At 34.9% G+C, this 22,223-nt stretch overlaps 3 protein-coding genes and 1 pseudogene across 5 annotated transcripts; 2 read left to right on the forward strand and 2 right to left on the reverse strand.

Moving 5' to 3' along the window:
* Nucleotides 1–5,582: 5,582 nt before the first annotated feature.
* LOC148572848 (uncharacterized) lies at nucleotides 5,583–6,104 on the forward strand. Its single transcript, XM_088506292.1, has one exon. It carries the CDS (start codon nucleotides 5,583–5,585, stop codon nucleotides 6,102–6,104), a length of 522 nt encoding a protein of 173 aa, XP_088362418.1.
* A 152-nt stretch (nucleotides 6,105–6,256) lies between these two features.
* Nucleotides 6,257–12,638, reverse strand: LOC148572849 (putative disease resistance RPP13-like protein 1). Of its 2 annotated transcripts, none has more exons than XM_088506290.1 (6): nucleotides 8,581–12,638; nucleotides 8,009–8,220; nucleotides 7,512–7,666; nucleotides 7,294–7,385; nucleotides 6,816–6,892; nucleotides 6,257–6,582 (listed from the first exon to the last, which is right to left on the reverse strand). In XM_088506290.1, exon 1 carries the CDS (start codon nucleotides 12,404–12,406, stop codon nucleotides 8,585–8,587), a length of 3,822 nt encoding a protein of 1,273 aa, XP_088362416.1. In that variant the 5' UTR covers nucleotides 12,407–12,638; the 3' UTR covers nucleotides 6,257–6,582; nucleotides 6,816–6,892; nucleotides 7,294–7,385; nucleotides 7,512–7,666; nucleotides 8,009–8,220; nucleotides 8,581–8,584. The 2 variants fall into 2 exon arrangements, with proteins under 2 accessions (XP_088362416.1, XP_088362417.1); XM_088506291.1 differs by having other exon boundaries at nucleotides 6,816–6,902.
* Nucleotides 12,639–15,087: 2,449 nt separating this feature from the next.
* Nucleotides 15,088–17,136, forward strand: LOC107623030 (pentatricopeptide repeat-containing protein At2g22410, mitochondrial pseudogene; annotated as a pseudogene). The gene has a single exon (XR_015905097.1). The product of XR_015905097.1 is annotated as a pentatricopeptide repeat-containing protein At2g22410, mitochondrial pseudogene (transcript).
* A 68-nt stretch (nucleotides 17,137–17,204) lies between these two features.
* SERAT1;1 (serine acetyltransferase 1;1) lies at nucleotides 17,205–19,839 on the reverse strand. The gene is made up of 2 exons (XM_016325170.3): nucleotides 19,183–19,839; nucleotides 17,205–18,090 (listed from the first exon to the last, which is right to left on the reverse strand). The coding sequence occupies exons 1-2, from the start codon at nucleotides 19,585–19,587 to the stop codon at nucleotides 17,599–17,601; spliced, it is 897 nt and encodes a 298-aa protein (XP_016180656.1). The 5' UTR covers nucleotides 19,588–19,839; the 3' UTR covers nucleotides 17,205–17,598.
* Nucleotides 19,840–22,223: the final 2,384 nt, after the last annotated feature.

Raw genomic sequence — 22,223 nt, forward strand, 5'->3', positions numbered from 1 at the left:
ATTAATTATACAAACATTAGATAAATAGTTAAGCGGATGAACTGAAATGGGAGTTCTCATTCCAGAAGTCAAATCAAATCAAATATTACACACCTAGGGCGGCTCCACCTCTAAGGGTAGCCCTTTCCTCTAGTGTGCCCGTACGGTATAACAGATCCAACGTGTGGCCTACACGTTAGGCTAGCAACGCCCCTACTAGCTGAGGTCTGAGCCAGATGCATCTAGGTTAACGTCATAACCGCCGTTAACTACAGTTTTCTAGTCAGAGTCTCCCAGACCAATCCAAACCAAATCACTTATAAAAATCTCTAGTGCTTATAACATACTACTAAATTCCATAGCAAATCAATATATATAGGATTGCATACTAAAATTTAATTAAATTTACATAAGGTCAAATAAGAAAACATTTATACTTTACAAAATATATAAATATCGTCTCGTGTGTATTTTTATAAAATTGTAAGTTTCACAAATCAATATTTATTTTCAAAAATTCAAAAATCACAATAATAAAATATTTTCAAACTCCAAAATTAATGATTCAACATAGGTATTGGTAATAATATATTTAAAAATAATTATAGATATAATATCCACTCACAACTTGATTCAAAAGAACCGGAAGCAACTCTGAGCGCGTCAACGAGCTACCACATGATGTCCAATAATTCTACAACTCTAGAAATATGATAAAAATGATATTTGTGAGCTACTAATATTGTCAATTAACATAATCTTACTCACCTTGACAAAAGCCCCAAATTTTCTAACCCTAATTCGGATTTATACATACCCATAAATATATAGATGACAAAAATTGGGAATATGGCTAATTATTGAGTCAAAGAGTTACCTTGAAGCCTCAATAATAATTGGAACTCAAAGTTAAATGCTTCCTTCACTCATTAGTATGAGCTTCTTGATTTGGGGTTATAAAAAATAAAAATTTACTTTAGATATAGATGATATATTAAAATAGAGATAAAATAAAAGGGTAAAATGAAATCTGGTGTGTTGTAGTTGGATGAAGATTTTGAAATGAAGAAGATGGAATGGAAGAGGAGATGAAGGAAAAGAGAGGGTTTGGTTTTGATTTGTATGAAGGAAATGAAAATAAAAGAGAGAGAGAGAGATCGGGGAAGGCTCGAGAGAATAAGGAGGGGGAAGGGGTTTAAGTGGGGGCATGTGCCACCCACGTGACTATGCACTTCTGTTTCCTTTTTTTTTTTTTCTCGTGGGTATAACACTCCAACTCTCTTACTCTTACTTTCTCACTTTCTAAAATGACACTGAACCCCACCGCTCTCTATCTCTCACCTCGGTTCACCGTCGCTACGCCGGATCCACCGCATTTGTGCTCACGAGTCGGGTCTCGCCTCCTTTCTCCATCTCGCCTCTCTCTTCCGACAACTTTTTCTTCTCTTCCAATCCCAATACTGAACACCGACGATAAATGAAAGAGAACCATTCCAATCCCAAACATGCTCAAAGAGAACAATTTAATGTCTAAGAAAAAAATAGCAACAAATCAACACAAAAATAGCAACTCAATTTATTAGTGAATCCGGCGCGGTGACGGAGGCGAGAGGCACGACGATGGTGAGCTGAGGTGAGAGACAGAGAGCGTTGGGGTTGGGGTGCCATTTTAGAAAGTGAGAAAGTGAGAGTGAGAGAGCTGGGGAGGGGTAAGGTGGATTCAGATAGTTTAGGAAGTTTTTGGTCATTTTCAAATGATTAAATTACACTGTTGATCCTCATACTTTTACTAAAGTTGCAAATTGGTCTCTATTGCAAACATGTGCAGTTTACATGTTTAAAATAGAGAATATGCTGAGAATATTCTGTTAAATCAAATACTTTTTGAACGAGGGAACTAAATTACAAATTTTAATTATCTTTAGGAACCCAATTACAAACTTTTAAAGTGTAAGGACTAATTTGTAATTTCACTAAAAGTATAAGGACCAACTGTGTAATTTAACTTTTTAATTCCAAGAGATGCAACAAATTAAAATTGCAACTTGAGGAAGGTTTCAGACTATTTTCACAACCCAGCTAATATTTTAATAAATAGTTGAATAGTTGAAACATTTAAATAGGCAAATAATTGAAATGATTATTAAATTTAAATGTGATAGAAGAATGTGAAATACCTATCCAGTATTCACATGTATAAATAATACTTTTTCTTTTTTACTAGAAAAATGATATTCCTAGTCAGCAACTAATATGCTATGTTGGCGACTCCGTTAGCAAATAAATAAGCACTTGAATCATTTTGTCAAATAGAACATATTTTTCAGTCATTTTGTTATTATTATCTATTGAGACTATTTTTGTCAAAATCTGAATTTTTTGACAATCAACATGGCTATTTACTCTATTTTAAATTTCACGAGACAATTTAATTTTCCTAGCAAGTAACAATGAAGCTAAATCATTGCATAGTTGATGCAATTCTTTGAGCAGTCAGTTTAGAACTAGTTAAGGTCATGTTGCTTGATAATTGCAGGTACTTTGCAGATTACTTGTGTAAATGATTTTGCTATAGTGGTAGGCTTAAACTTGTACTAGAATGAGCTTGTGGCAATGTTGATGCAGATGGTGATGAACATAGGTCACATTTTCAACACTACATTACTAGTCACTTGAAAAAGTTTTTAAATACAAGTGCAGTCCAATCCTTGAGAAATTCAGTGTTTAAATTGATGCTCTAATACATGAATAAGATTAACATAATCCATTATGCTTACTTTTCAATAATATATCCCTTGTAGAGATCATTTCAGGGGAGAAAAAAAATCATATCAATATTCTCACCCCAGATTTGCCAATTGAACAACACACATGGTAAAGGCAGTCTAAAGATTTGCTCAAATCTACATTGCATCACACATCAGTTCTTTAATTTAAGATGAAGATTTTCTCCTTCCAATCATTCAGCTCACACTCATTGCTTGTCACTGAAAGATACATCAAATCAAAGGCATATCTTTAATACATTGCAAATTCAGTTAAGTATAGAGTTTCTGGATGATAAGATAAAAGGATATCTAACTTTCATAATGACATCAGTTATCTTTTTATCTTATATATATATATATGAAAAAAAAGGTAGAAGTCATAAATGACTCTGCATTTCTGTTGCTTTTTCTTTACTGAAACTGCAATTCAAGATTCTGTCCAGAACTGCAATGCTCTCGTGGCAATTGCTGCTTAATCCTCAATGTATCCCCTGAAACACAAATTAAAAAACATTACAAGAAGTGTTTGTCATCACAAAAGCGCCACACGCTTATTGTTCTACGTTCTCTCTTTTCTTGTTTATTTTTTATACCATTTTTAGTAATGCAGATATGTTAAAACCTCATGAACACAATGTTGGATCATTGGTTTAATTTTGATCCTTCTATTTTGAAAGCTCATACATCTCATGCATGCTGCTTCCTTTTACTATCCGACATGAATCTTGCAAATAACAGCTGGCTCACAAAGAATTGGCAAGACAGAAAGACCATTTTATAACTTTTCTTTCCACAAATCAAGCTATCATTTATTTTTTCTCCATGCAAAAAGGCAAAAATAAAATTATAGAGAGAAACCGAGAAATATACCAACAACAGCAAAAGCTTTTCAATGATAAGTGCCACTTCAACTTTCTCCATCATCTTTGCTTTTCAATAACATGAAGCCAAAATGAGAAACACAGTTTCTGGTTCCCAACACATCAATTCAGCTTAGTTACCACCTCAAATGAACTTAGAACTAAATGAAGAAATATAGTCAATGTATAGGATTACATCTCAACATGTACACAAGCTACCTACAGAAGATAGTAGAAACAATAAATTTGAATCATCCATTTGTTCAATACATCTAAAAAAAAAATCTCAAATGTTGGATACACCAAAGACAAAAAATTTCTCTGTTTGACAGATGAGATAGATATGAACACAAACACCGTGTTCAGAAATACTAACAAGACACCCAATTTATTTTTTTCATTTTTTTTCTTTCATTATTCATATCAAATTTTTATAATTATATTTTTTATTATTTAATTTTAAACGTATATTAGTAAATGCTGGATTATTGGTTTCTTTAATTAGTGAAAAAGACTGAGACATCATTTTGTGATGAGGTGCATATAAATCAAGCTAATCAAGTAATCATAAACTTTCATTCCACCTTAAGAAGGATGGTACATATACGTTTGAAATTGAACTACAACCAAGATATCTTTCTCTAACTAACTAACTGACATGCTTGCATACACGCTAAACTCATGAGAATGAGATCAATATTTTGTCACAGATTCTAGGCAGAAGCATGCCCTATGTTTCTGGAACCTTCAGGAACACAAATATCCAGGAGTTGGAACAAGCAACAGCATATATGCCAAAGAAACCGGCGAGTCCGATTGAGCTGAGCATCACAGGCAGTGTGTATGTGACAATTATGCTTCCAATCCATAACACTAGAGCGCATATAGCTATGCAGAGGCCGCACACCCTTGTTGGAAAAATCTCAGAGCAGAGTAAGTTTGGAATTGGTCCATAGGCTATCTTAAAGCAGCAGAAGCAAAAGCATAAGCGAGACTATCAACACAGGAATCGCAGCGAGTCGTAGTTGCCTGCATATTAAGGAATCTGTTTTTGACAAGTAGACAACAAATAGAAGCAAATAGAAAGATGCTTAAAAAGTATACTTTTTTCAAACTATCCTAAAACATATTTGAACCTTCCATTTCATGGAGCAAGTATTTAACCAACTCTGGTGGCCAATTTGAAGGGTTAAATTTTGAGATCTCCAGAGTGTCTTCAAAATGATAACCGAAATACACAACTAAACAGGTACTAAACTGCCAAACCAAAAAAAAAAAAAAGCGTACCTTGTTCCTGAGATATCTATGAGCCTCATGCTTAAAGCATACCAGGAAGAATCAACAAGGTTGTGACAGCACTGATTAGGAATGATGTAGATTTGGAGCTAATGCCAATATCTTTAAGAAGTGTTTCAACACCCACCTCTTGAAGAATTTGAGGAGTGTAATATAGCAGATGTCAGCAAGGAAGTTCAACCAAAAGAGGAAACCATTCAGGTGACTGACAATAAGACCGATGGAGACAAGGGTGCAGATGAGAATTGTTCAGTTGGAGATACTGAAGAAAAGAAGGCACAAAATGGAGCAGAGAAGATGATGGAAGAGGCTAGTAAGCCAACTGACGAAGGCGGATAGGAGAGAAAGGATTTATCAGATGTTGATGTTGCCATTTGAATTCAAGCTGTGTATCACAGTTACCAAGTGAGGAGATCAGAGCCATTGGAGAAATTGAAGGAGATAGCCGAAGTCAGTAAGGAGTTGACTAATGTCAAAACTTCTATTCAAGCGTTTGAGCACTCTTCTGATCTACAAAATGATGAGAAGCAGAGGATTGCACTTGGAGAGAATATAATGAGGCTCTTGCTGAAGCTGGAAATTATTCAGATATGTGTTATTGATGCTGTTTACTTAATATCAAATCAGCAATTTCTTTTCAATATACCTTGATTTGGTAATAAAATGTTGAATAAAAAGTATGTATTTGTTTCGTTATTTTTTGTTTCAGTCACCACTTGATCTGGCATTGAACGTGGCAGCAGAACCTAATGTGGCACCAAATGAAGCACCACTTGATGAGGATATTGCAGCATCTGAATTCAACATGGACAGTGGAACAGAAATTTTAAAGCATGAACCAGATCATGAAGAGGAGGAAGTAGAACCTATTATGGAGCTTCCAATTGGATTGCTTGATGAAGAAGAAACAATAGAGTCCAAATCTGTGAAGCGTGATAAAGATATGGAACGTATGATGGAGCTTCCGGTGGGGTTTCTTGATCAAGAAGGAACAATAGAATCCGAACTTGTGAAGCAAGTTAAGGCTGAAACAGTTCCACCCGCTGTAGAAGAGGAATGTAGTGTTGCTGCAAAAGACACTCAACCAGAGCCCAAACAGCAGATGGAAGAGCAGGAAGAGGTTCAATCTTCTGAGGAATCATCAGGCTGGGTGAAGGTTGAGATCTCGAAAGAAGAGGAACTCAAAAACCGAACGCATTGATTTGGCAAATGCTTCATCAATTGGAATAGCTGCTTGAGAGAATAATTGGGATAACAATATACAAAACAGTGGCAGCGATAGAATAACAGAAGTCAAAAAAATAAAAATAGAAACAAGAGACCAAAATTTTAACGCGGAAAACCCTCTTAATGTGAGAGGTAAAAACCACCGGTCATTCGGACTAAAAAAGAAAAACCACTATAATAACTAATGGTACAAAAGAATCTCAAATAAGTAAACAAATCAAATGCTTACATTTAAGTCAAAACAATCAAGCACCACAGCATATAAATGTGAACCAAAAACATGAAAAGTTTTCAAAACCAGAGTTACTTTGCACATGCAAGCTATATCTCACCCTCCAAATCTTATCTTAATCCTCCAACAATTCGGAACGAAAAATTACATCCAGAACTTGCTATCGAAATTTCAGCCCAATCCACCATTGAACCACTCCCCAACTGCAGATTTATAGTGACTGCATAATCAACCCAAAAAGAAGAAAAAGAATTATCATTCTGGTAACAATATGGTAATGAAAATTGAGGTCCATTACATCAAATTAATCCATACCGAAGTGCATATTATTCGAGTATGATCACAAAATTGTAAAACTTAAATTATCAATTTAGTAAAAGTATGATCTTCTTCATGAAATGTTTGAACAAAAAAAATCAATTATTAGACTAGACGTGTAGTTTAAGAACTCACATAATTTTCAAAAGAGGAGCTAATAAGCTTGACACTCCCAGCAGAATCACAAGCGATCAAACACTCAAATCCCCGACCTAATATTTTCTTCAACAAGGAGAAAGTTTATCAAGATTGTCTTTGATAACAGATTTTATTAATGAATAATGACATTTTACAGATGTCTTTATAAATTCATGTAATAAACTTGAATGCATTAGAAATGCTACATCTTTTTGTTTAAATTTACAAGTTCCACCACTGATTTCAGGTTTTGGCATTGTAACAGCTTTGGCAGCAGTTAAAGAACCAAAATTAAGTTAATATTTATAGTACATTTAGTTTAGCATAGACATTACAAAATAAGAAAGGTAGAAACACCACCTTCCCTGAACTACATACAATTCCTTCTCAAACCAAGCTATTATCATCTTTTTTTCTTGCTCCAACAAAAATAGGAAAAGTAAATTGTACGGAGGAAAGGAGTAACTATAACAACCTGAAGCTAAAATAACAGAGCACCTCTTTTGATGAACTTTGGATTGAATGAAGATAAGTTAGATATGGTTACCAAACCTCAATATGTACTTCCTGAAACACAAATTAAAAAATATTTCTAAGACTTAAAAGTGTTTGTCATCACAGAAACCACACACACAATTATGTGAAAACCTCGTGAACACAATTGGTTTGGTATGTGTACAGAACTGCACACACCATTGAGTGAAGTTGATAGGAACGAAATTGTTGCTGATGGCATCACTACAACTTCTTCGACTACTTTAGGTACATGATTATCATCTTCAAATATGGAAAGCATATTCTTTGCATCTTGACTGCATTAGCTACATACCTTCGTCACCTTGGGAAATCTGTTTGATAACGTGTCCAAACCCAAAAAGGAAGAAATAGTTATTATTACAGAACCTTTTCTTAGTATTAGAAATAGCTTATTATAGGCATCTACTACTATTTATTTTATGTAAAATTCAATCTATGAGCAAAAAACTTATACACCTTATGCATCCTGATTCCTTTCACTGTCCTACATGAATCTTGCAACAACAGCTAACTCTATGATCATAAAGAATTGACAAAGACTGAAACTCAATTTTGTAACTATTTTCTTTCCACAAATAAAGTTATGATTTATGTTTTCTCTGTGCAAAAAGCAAAAAAGAAAGAAAATTATAGAGAGGAATAGAAAAATCTACCAACAACAACCAAAGCTTTTCAATAATGAGTGTCACCAACTTTCTCCATCATATCTTTGCTTTTCAATAACTTGAAGCCAAAATCAGAAAACACAGAGTTTCTGTTTCCGAATACATCAATCGAGCTTAATTACCACCACAAATGAACTTAGAATTAGATGAAGATGTATAGCCAATGTATAGGATTACATCTTGATATGTGCATAAGCTACCTGCAGAAGATTGTGAAAATATTAAATTTGATACATCCATTTGTTTAAATATAAACACCCAACTGTTGGATACACAAAAAATGCGATTTTTTTGAATAAAATATGAGAGTTAACAAGTATTACAGATAACAATGACGGTTTCCCAGAGTAAGAAAGGATATTTCTTTAACTACAACTGCAAACTGAGAGCTTTCCCGATAAGTGAAAGAAAAGAATGCAAATTTTGCAGTTGGCATATGAGTACAAGTGGTTAATGTTGTTTAAAGAAAGAGAAAAAAAATTGACTTGAAGGAAAAGGAAATTTATGCATGAGTGAATTTCATTGAGGTAGCATGACAAACATGAAGGTTAGAGAATTACCTGCTCAGAAAATTTGGTCGTCATCGACTTGAATGGTGGGGATGTGGGAAATTTTGGACCAAATTTGTTGATGCTTGTTCTTGCAGTGTTTGCCCAGCAAATGACAGTTGTCAATTTGAAGTAGTAAGAGAGAGGGAGGCAGCTTTTCTCCTGCAATATTCTCCAGCTTATGACACAATGAATTGTGTAATTCTTGGAGGGAGGTGAGGCGGAGAAGCTCGTTGCACTCCAATGTCTCCAGATTATGAAACGACCGTATCTCAAGAGTGGTAAGGGAGGGAAGGCGAGGCAGCGAACCCACCTCTGGGTATGACTTTATGCTCTTACACCCAAAACCATTAATGAAAAGATGAGTGAGGTTGTCCAAGTTGCCCAACCATGATACACCCCTCACTTGTTCCTCGCATCCTCCAACCCTAAGCTCTTTCAGGTTAGTCGGTAAACCACCCTCTGGCGACCTGCAAATGTTTGGGCAACCTCGTATGTTGAGAGACTGTAAATTTGGGAGAAGACTATTCATGTCACGTGGCAATGCCTCCAACTTCCAGCAGCCGCTAACATCGAGATGAGTCAAGTTGGGTGCAGCCAGTCCTTCTCTTGCAAACGACACTAATTTGCAGCAGCCCTCGATGGTGAGACGTTGAAGAGAAGCGTGTGGTGGCTCTGACTTTGAAACTGATTCCAGATTTGAACACCCTTCTATCTCCAGATTCTTGAGATTTGGAAAGGCATCCAACGACAATGAGGTCAGTGAATCACAGCTCTCATCTATCTGTAGATCTACCAAATCATATTTCTGTTGTTGCTGGAGTAATTCAATTTGGCTGCACCTATATATTCTGAGCTTTTGCAAAGATTTGGGTAAACAATTGTTCCCCAAGGATACAACAGACTCACACCACAAGAAATGTATTTCTTGGAGGGAAGTTAGATGGTGGATGATCCTTGCCTTAAATGCACACTCCGCCACACATTCAAATCCCCTAATTGATAAACTATCCCCATTAAGCCTCATCCATTTATCCGATTCTGTATGACCTTCTCGTATTTTCAGTTGGCGCACTTTGGAAACATCCGATGAGGAAGAAACGATTCTCATGAATACCTGATTAACCATATCTCCCTTTAACATTCGACACCCTCTTATTTGAAGGATCTTAAGCTGACGAAAGGCTTCTGAGTCAGGTAAGTGCCACTCTTCCCAACATGGCATGTCATGAAACTGCATACGCTCCAGTGAGGGAAACGGTGCAATAGGCGAAGAATGTTGATCGCCTTCATTCTTGTAAAACTCCTTGCCAATTCTCTTCAGCTGACGAAAACCATGAATGCTTAGGGACTTGAGAGATGGCAGCTGTCCAAGTGACGGAAGCACGCAGCAATTCCAGCAATATTGTAGAGATACACTTGTCATGTTTTGGTACAAGGAATGCCCCATCCAATCTGGAAATATTTTACCTTTGTATCCACAAACACTCAACTTTTTCAAACCAGTGTGTGGTTGCAAGCCCCCAAGTATATCTTGTTCATCAGTATGTGTGTTTGAAACCATATCATCACCTGAAGATAGAGACCATTCCAACAATACTTCATCAACGTGCTTCTTATCTATTATCCTTGCTCTCCTTGCCTCATTGCCATCAACCACATTTTCCAATTTCTGAATCGTAAGTGATCCATGAAGATTTAAAAGTCCTCCTAACTCTTGGATTACATTGTCTTCTTGCTTTCCCACCACAAACTTGCTTAAAGTGTGCAACTGTTTTAATTTGCCCATTCCTTTTGGCATTTCTTTCAGAGGAGTACCCCATATATCAAGATGCCGCAAATTCATAAGCTTATACATGTCATTGGGCAGTATAGTCAGCTTTGAACAACCTGCTAACTTTAAAGTTTGTAGATTGCACAAGTTGCACAATGACTCTGGCAGTGTCTCAACAGCACTTCCAGAGAGATGCAAATAGCGTAGGTTGATCAATTCACCCAAGCTACCAGGCAACTTAGTCAGCTCTGAACATCCTTGTAACTTTAAAGTTTGTAGATTGCACATGTTGCATAATGACTCGGGCAATATCTTAACAGCACTCCAAGAGAGATCCAAATAGCGCAATTGGATCAATTTTTTAGCTATCGAATAAGGAAATATATTGAGTGTATGAACGGACAAAACTCTCAAGTATTTATTCCTTGACAATAGGTCACATGATAATGTTGCGCGAGTTCCATGATTGATATACAATAATGTCCTCAAAGATTCTATTTTACTACAAGAGCATGTTTTCTTACGGATTGAACGATCGAATAACAAATGACGAGTTAGAATACTCCTCTCTTTCTTTTCACCAAGTTCTGAGAATCTACAATAAAGATCTCCAGCAAGAAAAGTTGCTAAGTCATGCATGAGATCATGCATCACGAAATACTTCTCATCATCGTTATCGACCTGCTTGAAAAATAGTCTTGAAGCCAAATCATCAAAACACTTGCAACCAACTTCTTCTAAAGTTTGTCCCCTCGGTGGTTGTAAAAGGTCTTCAGCAATCCAAAGCAACATTAGTTTATCTTTATCAAGTTTATGATCTTTGGGATACAATGAACAATAAACAAAGCAACGTTTTAAATGAGTAGGCAGATGATGGTAACTTAATAACAATGCAGGAACAATCTTACAATTTTCCACGGGAAAGTCCCAAATGTCACTCAATAGTATTTTATTCCATTCTTCAACACGATGCTCTGAGCGCAACAAGCGTCCAAGTGTTTCTGCGGCTAACGGCAAGCCATCACACCTCTTGACAATCTTTTTACCAATTCCTTCCAGTTCTGAGCTTCCATTTGATTCTGGAAAGGATGCATTGTCGGCAAAAATAGACCAACAATAATCATCTGACAGTTGCTTCAGAGTGTAAGAGTTATAGTGTTGGACTATTCGACCAACATTTACCTTGCGAGTAGTTACAAGAACAGTGCTCCCCTTTCTCCCATGTTGAAAAGGGGTGATAAAACTATTCCACATGTCAGCATCTTCACTCCAAACATCGTCCAAAACAATGAAGAACTTCTTTTCTGACAGTCTTTTCTTCAAATCTTTTTGAAGTGATTCGAAGCTGTCAAGGCTACAATCACCTGAATTGATCTCCTTTATAACATTCTTTGTAGTCTCAACAACATCAAAATTTTCAGAAACACAAATCCATGCTTTTGGATCAAACTCCTTCATCAAAGCCTCATTGTTGTATAGCCATCGGGCTAAAGCTGTTTTACCAACCCCTCCCATACCAACAATAGAGATGAGAGACAACTGATGATCATTGTTGTCGTTTAGCATCTTGATTAATGCCTGTTGGTCACCATCCCTGCCGAACAAATTCCCCTTGACAAGAGAAGTGGATGGAGGTCTCCATGAGGAGCTACCCGTTGGAATGTCTTTGAGACCAAGGGTATCTTTGCGTTTCTCAAGATCTTCTATTCTTTCAACCACCTCTTCTATCTTAGTCACCATCTTCCTACCAGACAAATCAAGGAAGCCAGGACGATGAATGCGTGTCTTGCTGCGAATTTGAGCTTTGATGAAGACACGGTCCAGCAAGTCATCAGCAGTGTAGAGAGCATCCTTGAGACTATCAAGCCACTCCCTGACGAGTTCGTGTCCAAACTGCTTCTGCTCAGCGTCAGCAGCCAGAGCTTTGGCAGCCAAGATAGCAGTCTTGAGCCTGTCAACCAACTTCCGGTCCAGCTTCTTGCCCACCACCAAGTTGACAAACTCACGTGAAATGAGCCTCTCAAGAACAACGTTGATGAAGCCAGAAAGAAGTGCTTCAGCCATAGTATGATGATCAGAAAAACAGCAAATGAATCAGTGCGTGATCGGATTTTGAGAATGTAAGGAAGAGAGAGGAATATTGCAATAATGGTGCAAGGTAAAGGTATTCAGCAATAATTGTATGCAGTGGAGTGCATAGCTGACTTTGCAGTTTACTTCATTTTTATCTTCTTCTTTGAAGGATGAAACAAAGTATTCAAAAATCTAAAGTATGACCAATGGAAACTAGTCTTTGTGGAAATTAATAGTGTTTAGACAATGGCTTCACGCGGTACCTGTCTTTAAGCACTTTTCTTGATGTCTTATGCTTAGTTTGTTTGGAACTCATCATTTTTTGTGGTTGTGGCTTAGATTTCATATAAATATTTAATTGAGTTGTTGACTGCAGGTGATCAGTGGAGTTTCCATATTCAATTAATTCTTCTTCTTCCTTCAATTTGTTTGAGTATCATACTCATACATACATGTCTTCAATTTGAATTATTTCTCTAAGACCGAATCACTAGATTAAGACTTGAGAGCTAATTAATTATATTATGTAGTATAAATTTAAAATACTATATTATTTAGAGATAAATTATATAATAATATAATATGTGAAAAATATTGTACAAAATATTAACTGATAATTTATATATGATTCAATATAACTATTCAAAAATAAATACAAGAAAAAATTATCTTTAATGGTTACTTTTTAATTCAATATAGTAATAATATGTATTAAATTTAATTGATTAAGAAATTTAAAAAATTGGTTAGTAACATATTAAAATTGATTTAAATTTTGTAACGGACGATGATAAATGACATATTAATACTATAGAGAAGTCTAATTATTTTTTATATACTAAATTGCAAAGTTATCATTTATATATGTGAAATTGTTTATGTGATACAAATACATAAAATATGACATAAGCTCATTTTATATGTTGGTATTAATTTTATATGTAATAAAGAGATAAATAGATAGATAGAAATAGTAAATTATCAACTCTTTTATCATTTTCATATAAATATTTAAATGGGTGTATAATTAAAAAGATTATTTAATTTAAATGTAAAAGAGAAAATAGAGAAATAAGGGTGAAATATCTATTTACATGTACAAATAATTTAGCAAGTAATGTTGTCAAAAAAAAATAGCATATAGATCAATTTGTCTAATATAAGATATCTTTAGATTTAATCTGTTGAAATTATTTTTATTAAAATATAAATTTTTTGACTATCAAAATGACTATTTATTCAGTTAAGTTAGATTAGTCTAATAGTTAACTTATTAGTCCGTTTAAATAAGTGTTAGAGATTCAAATTCTACCAACGAATTAGTGCTTGACCTAGGTTAAAAGATGTCCTAAAAGAAATACTATTTACTTCGTTTTAAATTATATGATGAGACAACCCAAGCAGGTAACAGCCAACCTAAACCATTACGTAGTTTACTAGTTTATAATGAGGTTAAGTACAATTTTGGTTCTTAAGGTAGAAGTTAAAAAAATTTTTCATTTTCAACCTTTTTTCGCTTACAAAATCGTTCCTAATTTAATTTGATTTTAAAATCATCATTTGAATTAAAATGTCCTTTTCCTTCCCTTCTTCCCTAAAATTAACCAGAAGCAAAAGCAGAAGCAACAATGAAACAACAACAACCAAAAACAGAAGAATAACAACAAACACTAGCAGCAACAATAATAAAATCAGAAGCAAAATCAATGAAATCAGAAGCATAAATAGAAACAGAATGAAACAGAAGAAATAGAAACAGAAGAACAATCAAAAGCAGAACAAATCAAAATCAAAAGAACAATGAAATCAAATAACAGAATCAAAATCAAAAGCACAAAAATAATAAAATCAGAATCGAAATCAGAAGAAACAGAAGCAGCAAGGCTCTTCGGGGGATTTGTCACTGAAAAAGCAGAAACGGCTAGGAGCATCTACGATCGGTGACCCAGTGAGGAGGAGAAGCAAAAACGGCGAGCAGCGCGCGACGTCCACCCTCGCAGATCTGCTGGCGTCGACGTCGAGGAGCAGCGGCGAGATCCAGCGACCGAACGACGAGGAGCAGCGGCGAGATCCAGCGACCGAACGACGACGAGCAGCGACGGTGACAAGGAACAGCGGCGACGAATTCCCTTCCCTTTTCCACTTTCCCTTCCGTCTCTTCCGCCTCTTCTTCCCTAAAAAATCCAAAACCCGTGGCGTGATTCCCTTCCCCTGTTCCCTAGCCCTTTAACCTGTTTTTCTTTTATATATATATATATATATATATATATATATTATAATTAGAGATAATTTGATAATAAAAATTAAAATTTTAATAAAAATGACGATTAAAATTAAGTTAAATTTTAGGGACGATTTTTGTAAGAAAAAAGTTTAGAACAAAAAAAATTTTCAGCCCTTATCTTAGAGATCAAAATCGTACTTAACCTCTTGTAATACAATGATTAGTTGCAGTTAACCACATCATCTTAAGCTTTGTTTTTCTTCTTCAATTTAAGAAACTAACGACACTCTTTCCTCCAAAAATATCTATCAATTTTAAAATTTGACATATTAATAATTCAATATATTTGAAATTTATATCAAGATACACAAAATAATAAAGGTGGTGAATTATTAAAATGATAAATATTTTAAAATTATGGGATCTCATGAAATGGTGGTTTGTCACGCCATCTTTGAAACACGCTTAAACCAGCTTCAGAATCAGAGCGCAATGAGAAGAACAACTCTTCCATTGAAAACTGCTTCTTCTAACTTCTCTTTCGCCATTGAAAAACAAAAACCCAATCTTTTCTTTATCTTCCCAATGAACAATGAAACCTTCATCTTCCCAGATCAAAGCCCTGCATGCCCACCTCATCCGAACTTACCGTGAAGCCCACGCTTCCTCTTCCATCTGCCACGTCATCACATCCTACACTCTCTCCCCAACAACACTCCCCAAAGCCCACCTCGTACTCCTCCGAATCCAAAAGCCCACCTTGTCCCTATGGAACCTCGTGATCCGAGCTTGGTCCCTCTCCCACCACCAACCTCATCATGCAATCACGACCTGCAACCTCATGTTCCGCTATGGCCTCTTTGGAAACCACCTCACTTACCCTTCTCTGTTCAAGGCCTGTGCGCGAGTTAACGATGTTTTGTGCGGTGAAATGGCTCATGTTCGTGTTCTAAAACTTGGGTTTGGGTCGTGGTTATTTGTCTCCAACGCGATGGTTCACATGTATGGTTGTTTAGGTGAGATGGGGCGTGCTCAGAAGGTGTTTGATGAAATGCCTGAGAGGGATTTGGTGTCTTGGAACTCGTTGATTTGTGGGTATAGCATGGGGAAGAGGTTTAGGGAGGTTTTGAGTGTTTTTGAAGAAATGTGTGCGGTTGGTGTAAGAGGGGATGCAGTGACTATGGTGAAGGTTTTGTTTGCATGCTCTTGTTTGGGTGAGTGGGGTGTTTTTGATCAAATGGTGGAGTACATTGAGGAAAATGGTGTTGAGATTGATGTTTACTTGGGGAACACGCTTATTGATTTGTTCGGGCGACGCGGCATTGTTGATCGGGCTAGAGAAGTATTTGATCGGCTGCAAAGGAGGAATGTGGTCTCCTGGAATGCCATGATTATGGGATATTTGAGAGTTGGGGACTTGATTGGTGCTAGGAAGATGTTTGATGAAATGCCGCAAAGAGATGTGTTCTCGTGGACCAGCATGATTACGGGTTACTCTCAAGCAAACCAATTTGCTGATGCAGTGAGGCTTTTCAAAGAGATGATGGAAGCTAAAGTGAAGCCGGACGAGGTAACCATTGCTAGCGTGCTTTCCGCATGTGCACATATCGGTTCACTTGATGTTGGGGAGGCTGTCCATGACTATATAAGGAAACATGGGGTTAAAGCCGATGTTTATGTTGGAAATGCCTTTATAGATATGTATTGCAAATGTGGTGTAGTTGAGAAAGCTTTGGAGGTGTTTAATGGGATGAGTAAGAAGGACTCTGTGTCATGGAATTCACTAATTTCAGGTCTTGCAGTGAACGGTTTTGCGATTCCCTCTCTCCATTACTTTTCCCTGATGTTGAAAGAAGGCGTGCAGCCGACCCATGGAGCCTTTCTCGGGGTTTTACTGGCCTGTGCTCATGCTGGATTGGTTGATAAAGGATTAGAATACTTTGAAAGTATGGAAAAGGTTTATGGACTGAAACCGGAAATGAAACACTATGGATGCATAGTTGATCTTTTGAGTCGCTCCGGTAATTTACAAAGGGCCTACGAGTTCATCGAAAAAATGCCGATGGCTCCGGATGTTGTGGTGTGGAGGATATTGTTGAGTGCCTCTCAGATTCATGGAAATCTACCCTTGGCTGAGATTGCCACAAACAAGCTTCTTGCACTTGATCCTTCTAACAGTGGTAACTATGTACTCTCATCTAATACCTATGCTGGGTCCAACAGATGGGAAGATGTTGTTAAAATGAGGGGACTTATGGAAGAGAGTAATGTACATAAAACATCAGGAAGCAGTTCCATAGAAATAGTTGGTTCAAGCAGTTCCATAGTAAATTGATGACTGTTACCCAGGAGAAACATTTATCACTTAATAAATTGACTTCATTTTTATGGGAAAAATATTACATGAAATTGATGTTTTGCGATTAGATGAACATACCCGTATATTCATATGTATTCAATTTAAGATTTTTCATGAATGATGTCTCTATCACCCAAACCACCCTTTTCTCTCTGCATCACTGGTATATGACTTTGTTCTGCTAACTCAGAAAATAAAATTGGCAGTGATGAAAAAGTGAATTGTATTGATTCTGAGACCATAATATAACAGTCATTCCATGTTTGAAAGCCAGATTATTAACAAAACCAGTAGACCACATACTATTATATTGCATGATCCCAAAGTTTTATATCATACTGCAGTAGCAGCCAAAATCTTGATCTCAGGATTTTGAACATAGCGGCATAGCCTTATTAGCATATTAGGAATTTACAGGATCATTTCTCAAATCTCAACACAGTTCAGTAACTGAATAACCTTAGATTTTCAAAGCCAACTAAGCTCTCAATCCACATCTATAATCTAATTATACTACAAACTCTACAATAACATAAAATTCCCCTTCTTTTCCTCCTAAATCCATCTGAACTCTGAAGCATTCATCTTTTATATTCATATTCAAATAATATAATCTGACCATTCAGAGATGAAGGACGTATGGTCCATTGACTCCCCGGGGACATCCTCATGCTTAGAAGGCTTCTCCTTCCCACCCACCAACCTCGCTGGGTTCCCAACCGCGGTAGTCCGTGGTGGCACGTCAATTAAAACAACGCTCCCGGCACCAATCTTAGCACCTTCACCAATCTTCACGTTGCCAAGAATTGTGGCACCGGCACCAATCAGCACACCATCACCAATCTTGGGGTGCCTGTCCCCACCAATCTTACCGGTACCACCTAGGGTCACATGGTGCAGAATGGAGACATTGTTGCCAATCACTGCAGTCTCTCCAACCACCACGCCGGTCGCATGATCAAACAGAATCCCCTTCCCAATCCTCGCCGCAGGGTGAATGTCCACGGCAAAGACATCAGCTATCCGAGACTGCAGTGCTAGGGCCAATGGCCGCCGTGACTGCTGCCACAGTCGGTGTGCCACACGGTGAGCCTGCAACGACAGACAAACACACAGACGAATGAAAAACAAACAAATAAATAAATAAATTTATAAACAGAAGCTCCAAATTGAGAAGGTAAAAAATGATGCATAAATACATAATATAACACAAGCAGAAAACTGGAATATAAATATATATACCAAATTTGAACAATTAGTGATAAAAATGGAAAGTTATGAAAGTAAAGCAGAAATGAAGAACAAATTCACAATTTGAGAAACAGAAACAGAAGTTGCAAACAATTAAGCAAAAACTTTAACTGAACTACAAATTCACACAACTTGAGAATTCACAGCTTGAGAGCCAGAAGCTGAAATTGAAGCACAAATTCACTCAATTTGAGAATATGATAATGATAGTAATAATAATGAGTAAAGTGACAATTAAATCTTCGAAGATGTTGAGTTTAGACTAATTAGTCTTTGAAGGGAAAAAAGTACCAATAAGGACCTCCAAGATAGCAAATGGTAGACATATATGTCCTTCTATCAATGAATAGTGCAAAAAGAAACCGAATTGTCCATGTATTTCGATATTTAGCATGAAAACAATGTAATTTTGGATAGTCAAACATTTATTATCTTTTGAATTTTTATATGCCCTTTATCAAGTGCTCTCTATTTACCATAATCCTATTAAAACAAGTGAAGTTTGCTCCAAAAGTTATTGTTTACATAACTATCTTTTATAAATAGATACGTCAGAATAATTAACAGCATTACAGTTAAGTTTTAGTTGATGAATTGATAGAAAAATATTATGTGTATGCCATAAGACTAAATTGGTACCTTTTTTTTCTTTTTTTTTTTCTTTAGGACTAATTAGTCCAAAGTCGAAAAATCTTCACATACCTAATTGTCTCCTTACTCTAATATTAATAAAATCGAAGCACAAATTCACAACTTGAGAAACAGAAGCTGCAAACAGTTGTAGCAAAAGAGCCACACAATTTCAGGGTAAAAAAAGTGAGAAACAGAATCTGGAAATCGAAGAACAAAATAAATGAAAAAGAACAATCAAAACCATAAACCCTAAAATCTCGGAATCAGAGAGAGAGAGAGAGAGTAAGAGGGTTTAGGCACCTGGCATGCAAGGAAACCTTTATAATTGAGCAAGCAGTGAGAGTACGACACACACGCCGGATCCCGCTCCCTTGCGGCACGAAGGTCGGCGACGGTGGCGGAGAGCAGTGCACAATCGGAGGAAAACGCGTTGAGGAAAAGGTCATAGAGCAGCGTCGAAAGTAGCGTCGAAGAACAAAGCTTGTTCCCTAAATGGAACGAAATCGAACGCTCCAACGAAGAGTGAGAGAGAATCGTTGAATAAAGGTAGCTCGCCAGCGCCGGCTCCGATTCGGCGTCGCGACGCGCCTCCGCTTTGATCTGCGCCCAAACCCATCCTTCCTCTTCGTATAATCCTCCTCCTCCGGCTCCGCCGCCGGTGCCGTGCTCCGCCGTGGACTTCGGCGGAGATGAAGAGGTCGGCATTTTTTCTATTTTTAAAGTGGCGCGTGAGAAATGAAGAGCGCGTGGGTGAGAGTGAGAAAGATGAGAGTGATGATAAAAGATCTTTGTTATGATGTTATCTGAGACTATTATTGAGAACCATGAGTTGAAAGAGTGAAACTGAAAACTGAATAAACTGAATTTTTTTTTTTAATTTATTATTGTTCCAAGATTTACATAAATTTGGACATGAGGTTGTGATTTTATGTTGGGGTTGAATGGTTGATTTAGAAAGTGGCCCTTCTCACGACTCATATATATATATAGAGGATTATTATTTATTTATTATTTTTTTAATTTAAGAAAAAAAATATTTTTATTAGCATTTTAGGTATTAATATAAATGGTATAATATAATATAATAATATATCAATTATATTAAGTCTGTATCAAAAATTTGTTATCAAATCAGTAATATATTAAAATATAAAATATTTATTTATTTATAAATACACAATAATTAATTTAACAGTTTTTTTGTGCATAAAATATTTTTGTAATATATAGTATTTGTTTAGTTGTATTTTATTAAGTTACTTTGTTTAAGTATAAAATAAATATGAAAACAAGTATGATTTAATATATAGTTAAATATTTTTTTTTTTGTAAATAGTTTAACTTGAATGTATTAATCAGCTTTTCACAGGAGATATTTTGGAATTATTTTATGATATATGTGTGGATATGAAAAATAAATTTTAGAAGAATATAAGAATAAACTATTCTTATGCTTTTTTTATTGATAGGGTGTTTGGAAATTTATGGAATTCAATCCACCCAAAATCTACCCAAATAAATATCCTTTACAAACGTATCATTTAACCTTTTTTATCTTCTAAACAAAGAAAAATAATTAAGAGTAATTTATAAATTAACCTTATTAACTTTTATTTAGAAATAAAAAAATTATATTAGAGATACAATCTCATATTAAATCGAAGTTATAATAATTTAATATTGTGTCCTATATATCAAGCGAAATTCTAAATTACTTATTTGATTTTCTAAATATTTAAAAAAAAAAAAAGAGTTATTTGATATTACAATTTTTGTATAAATTAATTTAATGTGACTGAACTTAAAAATTAGAGGAACTAAATTACTGGGATATTAGTTTAGTTCATTCTTTTTTATTATTATTATTATTATTTTATACTAGATAACTGTTAGACGTTTATAGGCCACATATCTAGATGTTACGTAACTAAGTTGCACTTGAAATTGAAGTTGTGGATTATATAGTTCAGTCTTTTTCTTTCTTTTTGGAGTGTTATTAAATTGATTCTTAATGAATTTTCAATCAAATACTTACATCTTTCTGTTAAATAGTTAAGTGTCTAATTAAAATTTTGGGTACCAATTTAAGATATCACCTTTTATTTTGTAATTATGGGTTTTTTTTTTCTTTTTAATCAATTGTCTTTTGTTTATACAAGCTTATAACTTAAAAGATCCAATTTTTTTATTATCTTGTTTTTTTTCACCTAATAAATGTTCTAACAACAATAATTCTATTTTTATGAATTTAAATCTTTTAAATTTTAAATTTTTATTTGAGAAGATAAAATATAATTTTTACATTTGAATGATTTTTTTTTATAGTTTTTTTTAATCTTACCTATAAAATAAATGATAATTTATCCATTTGAATGATTTTTTTTTATAGTTTTTTTTAATCTTACCTATAAAATAAATGATAATTTATCCTCTAAAATAAAATTCAAAATCTAAAAGATTCAAATTTTTTGCGCCCATTTTTTTTTAAATAGCAAGTGTTATTCCAACTTTATTTACATTATGCATTTGTTCTTAATTCCATCTACATTCATTACCAATTTAATAAGATTTTATCACATGCTAGTATGTCACTCATGGAATTGAATAATATATAACATTCTTATACTATAGAAAACTAGCAAAGCACTGAAAATAGTGCTACACTTCCCCAAGGTTTTGCCTCTAAGTTTACTCACTTATTATGTTTCCACCATCCAAATATTTTATATACAATGTTCTAAAAACCAAATTGGTCATTATTGGAGTTAGAGATTTAAATTTTAAAAGTTCAATCAAAATTCAATTGAAGTTAAATTTGAATATAATAAAATAATAATTTTTTATTTTTTATAGAATAAAATATTATTTTTATTTCTAATATTTGGAGTAAGTCTTATTATTTGTATTTAAATCGTTCTATTTATATTCTTAACATTTATAAAAGTGATTTAATGTTATCATGCTGTTAATTATACTAATAGATCAGACTGTATTTTTTAATTATTCTCACTTGAATATATTCATTTTCAATTAGGTCTCACTTGAATGTGTTTGATTTTAATATTGTATCCAAAATTTGTGTTCAGTTCAATTATGTTCCTAAAAAAAGTGAATTATATAAATGTTGTAGAGATTAGTTTCAACTTTAATGCGTTATTATCCGAAGTGAATCGTCGATTCTGACCAAACATTTGTATTTTAACTTCAAAAAGAGATTTGTAGAATTCCAACTAAAGTTTATAATGTGTAATTAATGATAGCATAACATTGAATCACTTTTACAAACATTAGAGATATAAATAAGACAATTTAAACGTTTAGAGACACAAATAGAACTTACC

This window comes from Arachis ipaensis, chromosome B2, assembly GCF_059453495.1.
Source record: "Arachis ipaensis isolate K30076 ecotype BB chromosome B2, ASM5945349v1, whole genome shotgun sequence".
NCBI lineage: Eukaryota > Viridiplantae > Streptophyta > Magnoliopsida > Fabales > Fabaceae > Arachis > Arachis ipaensis.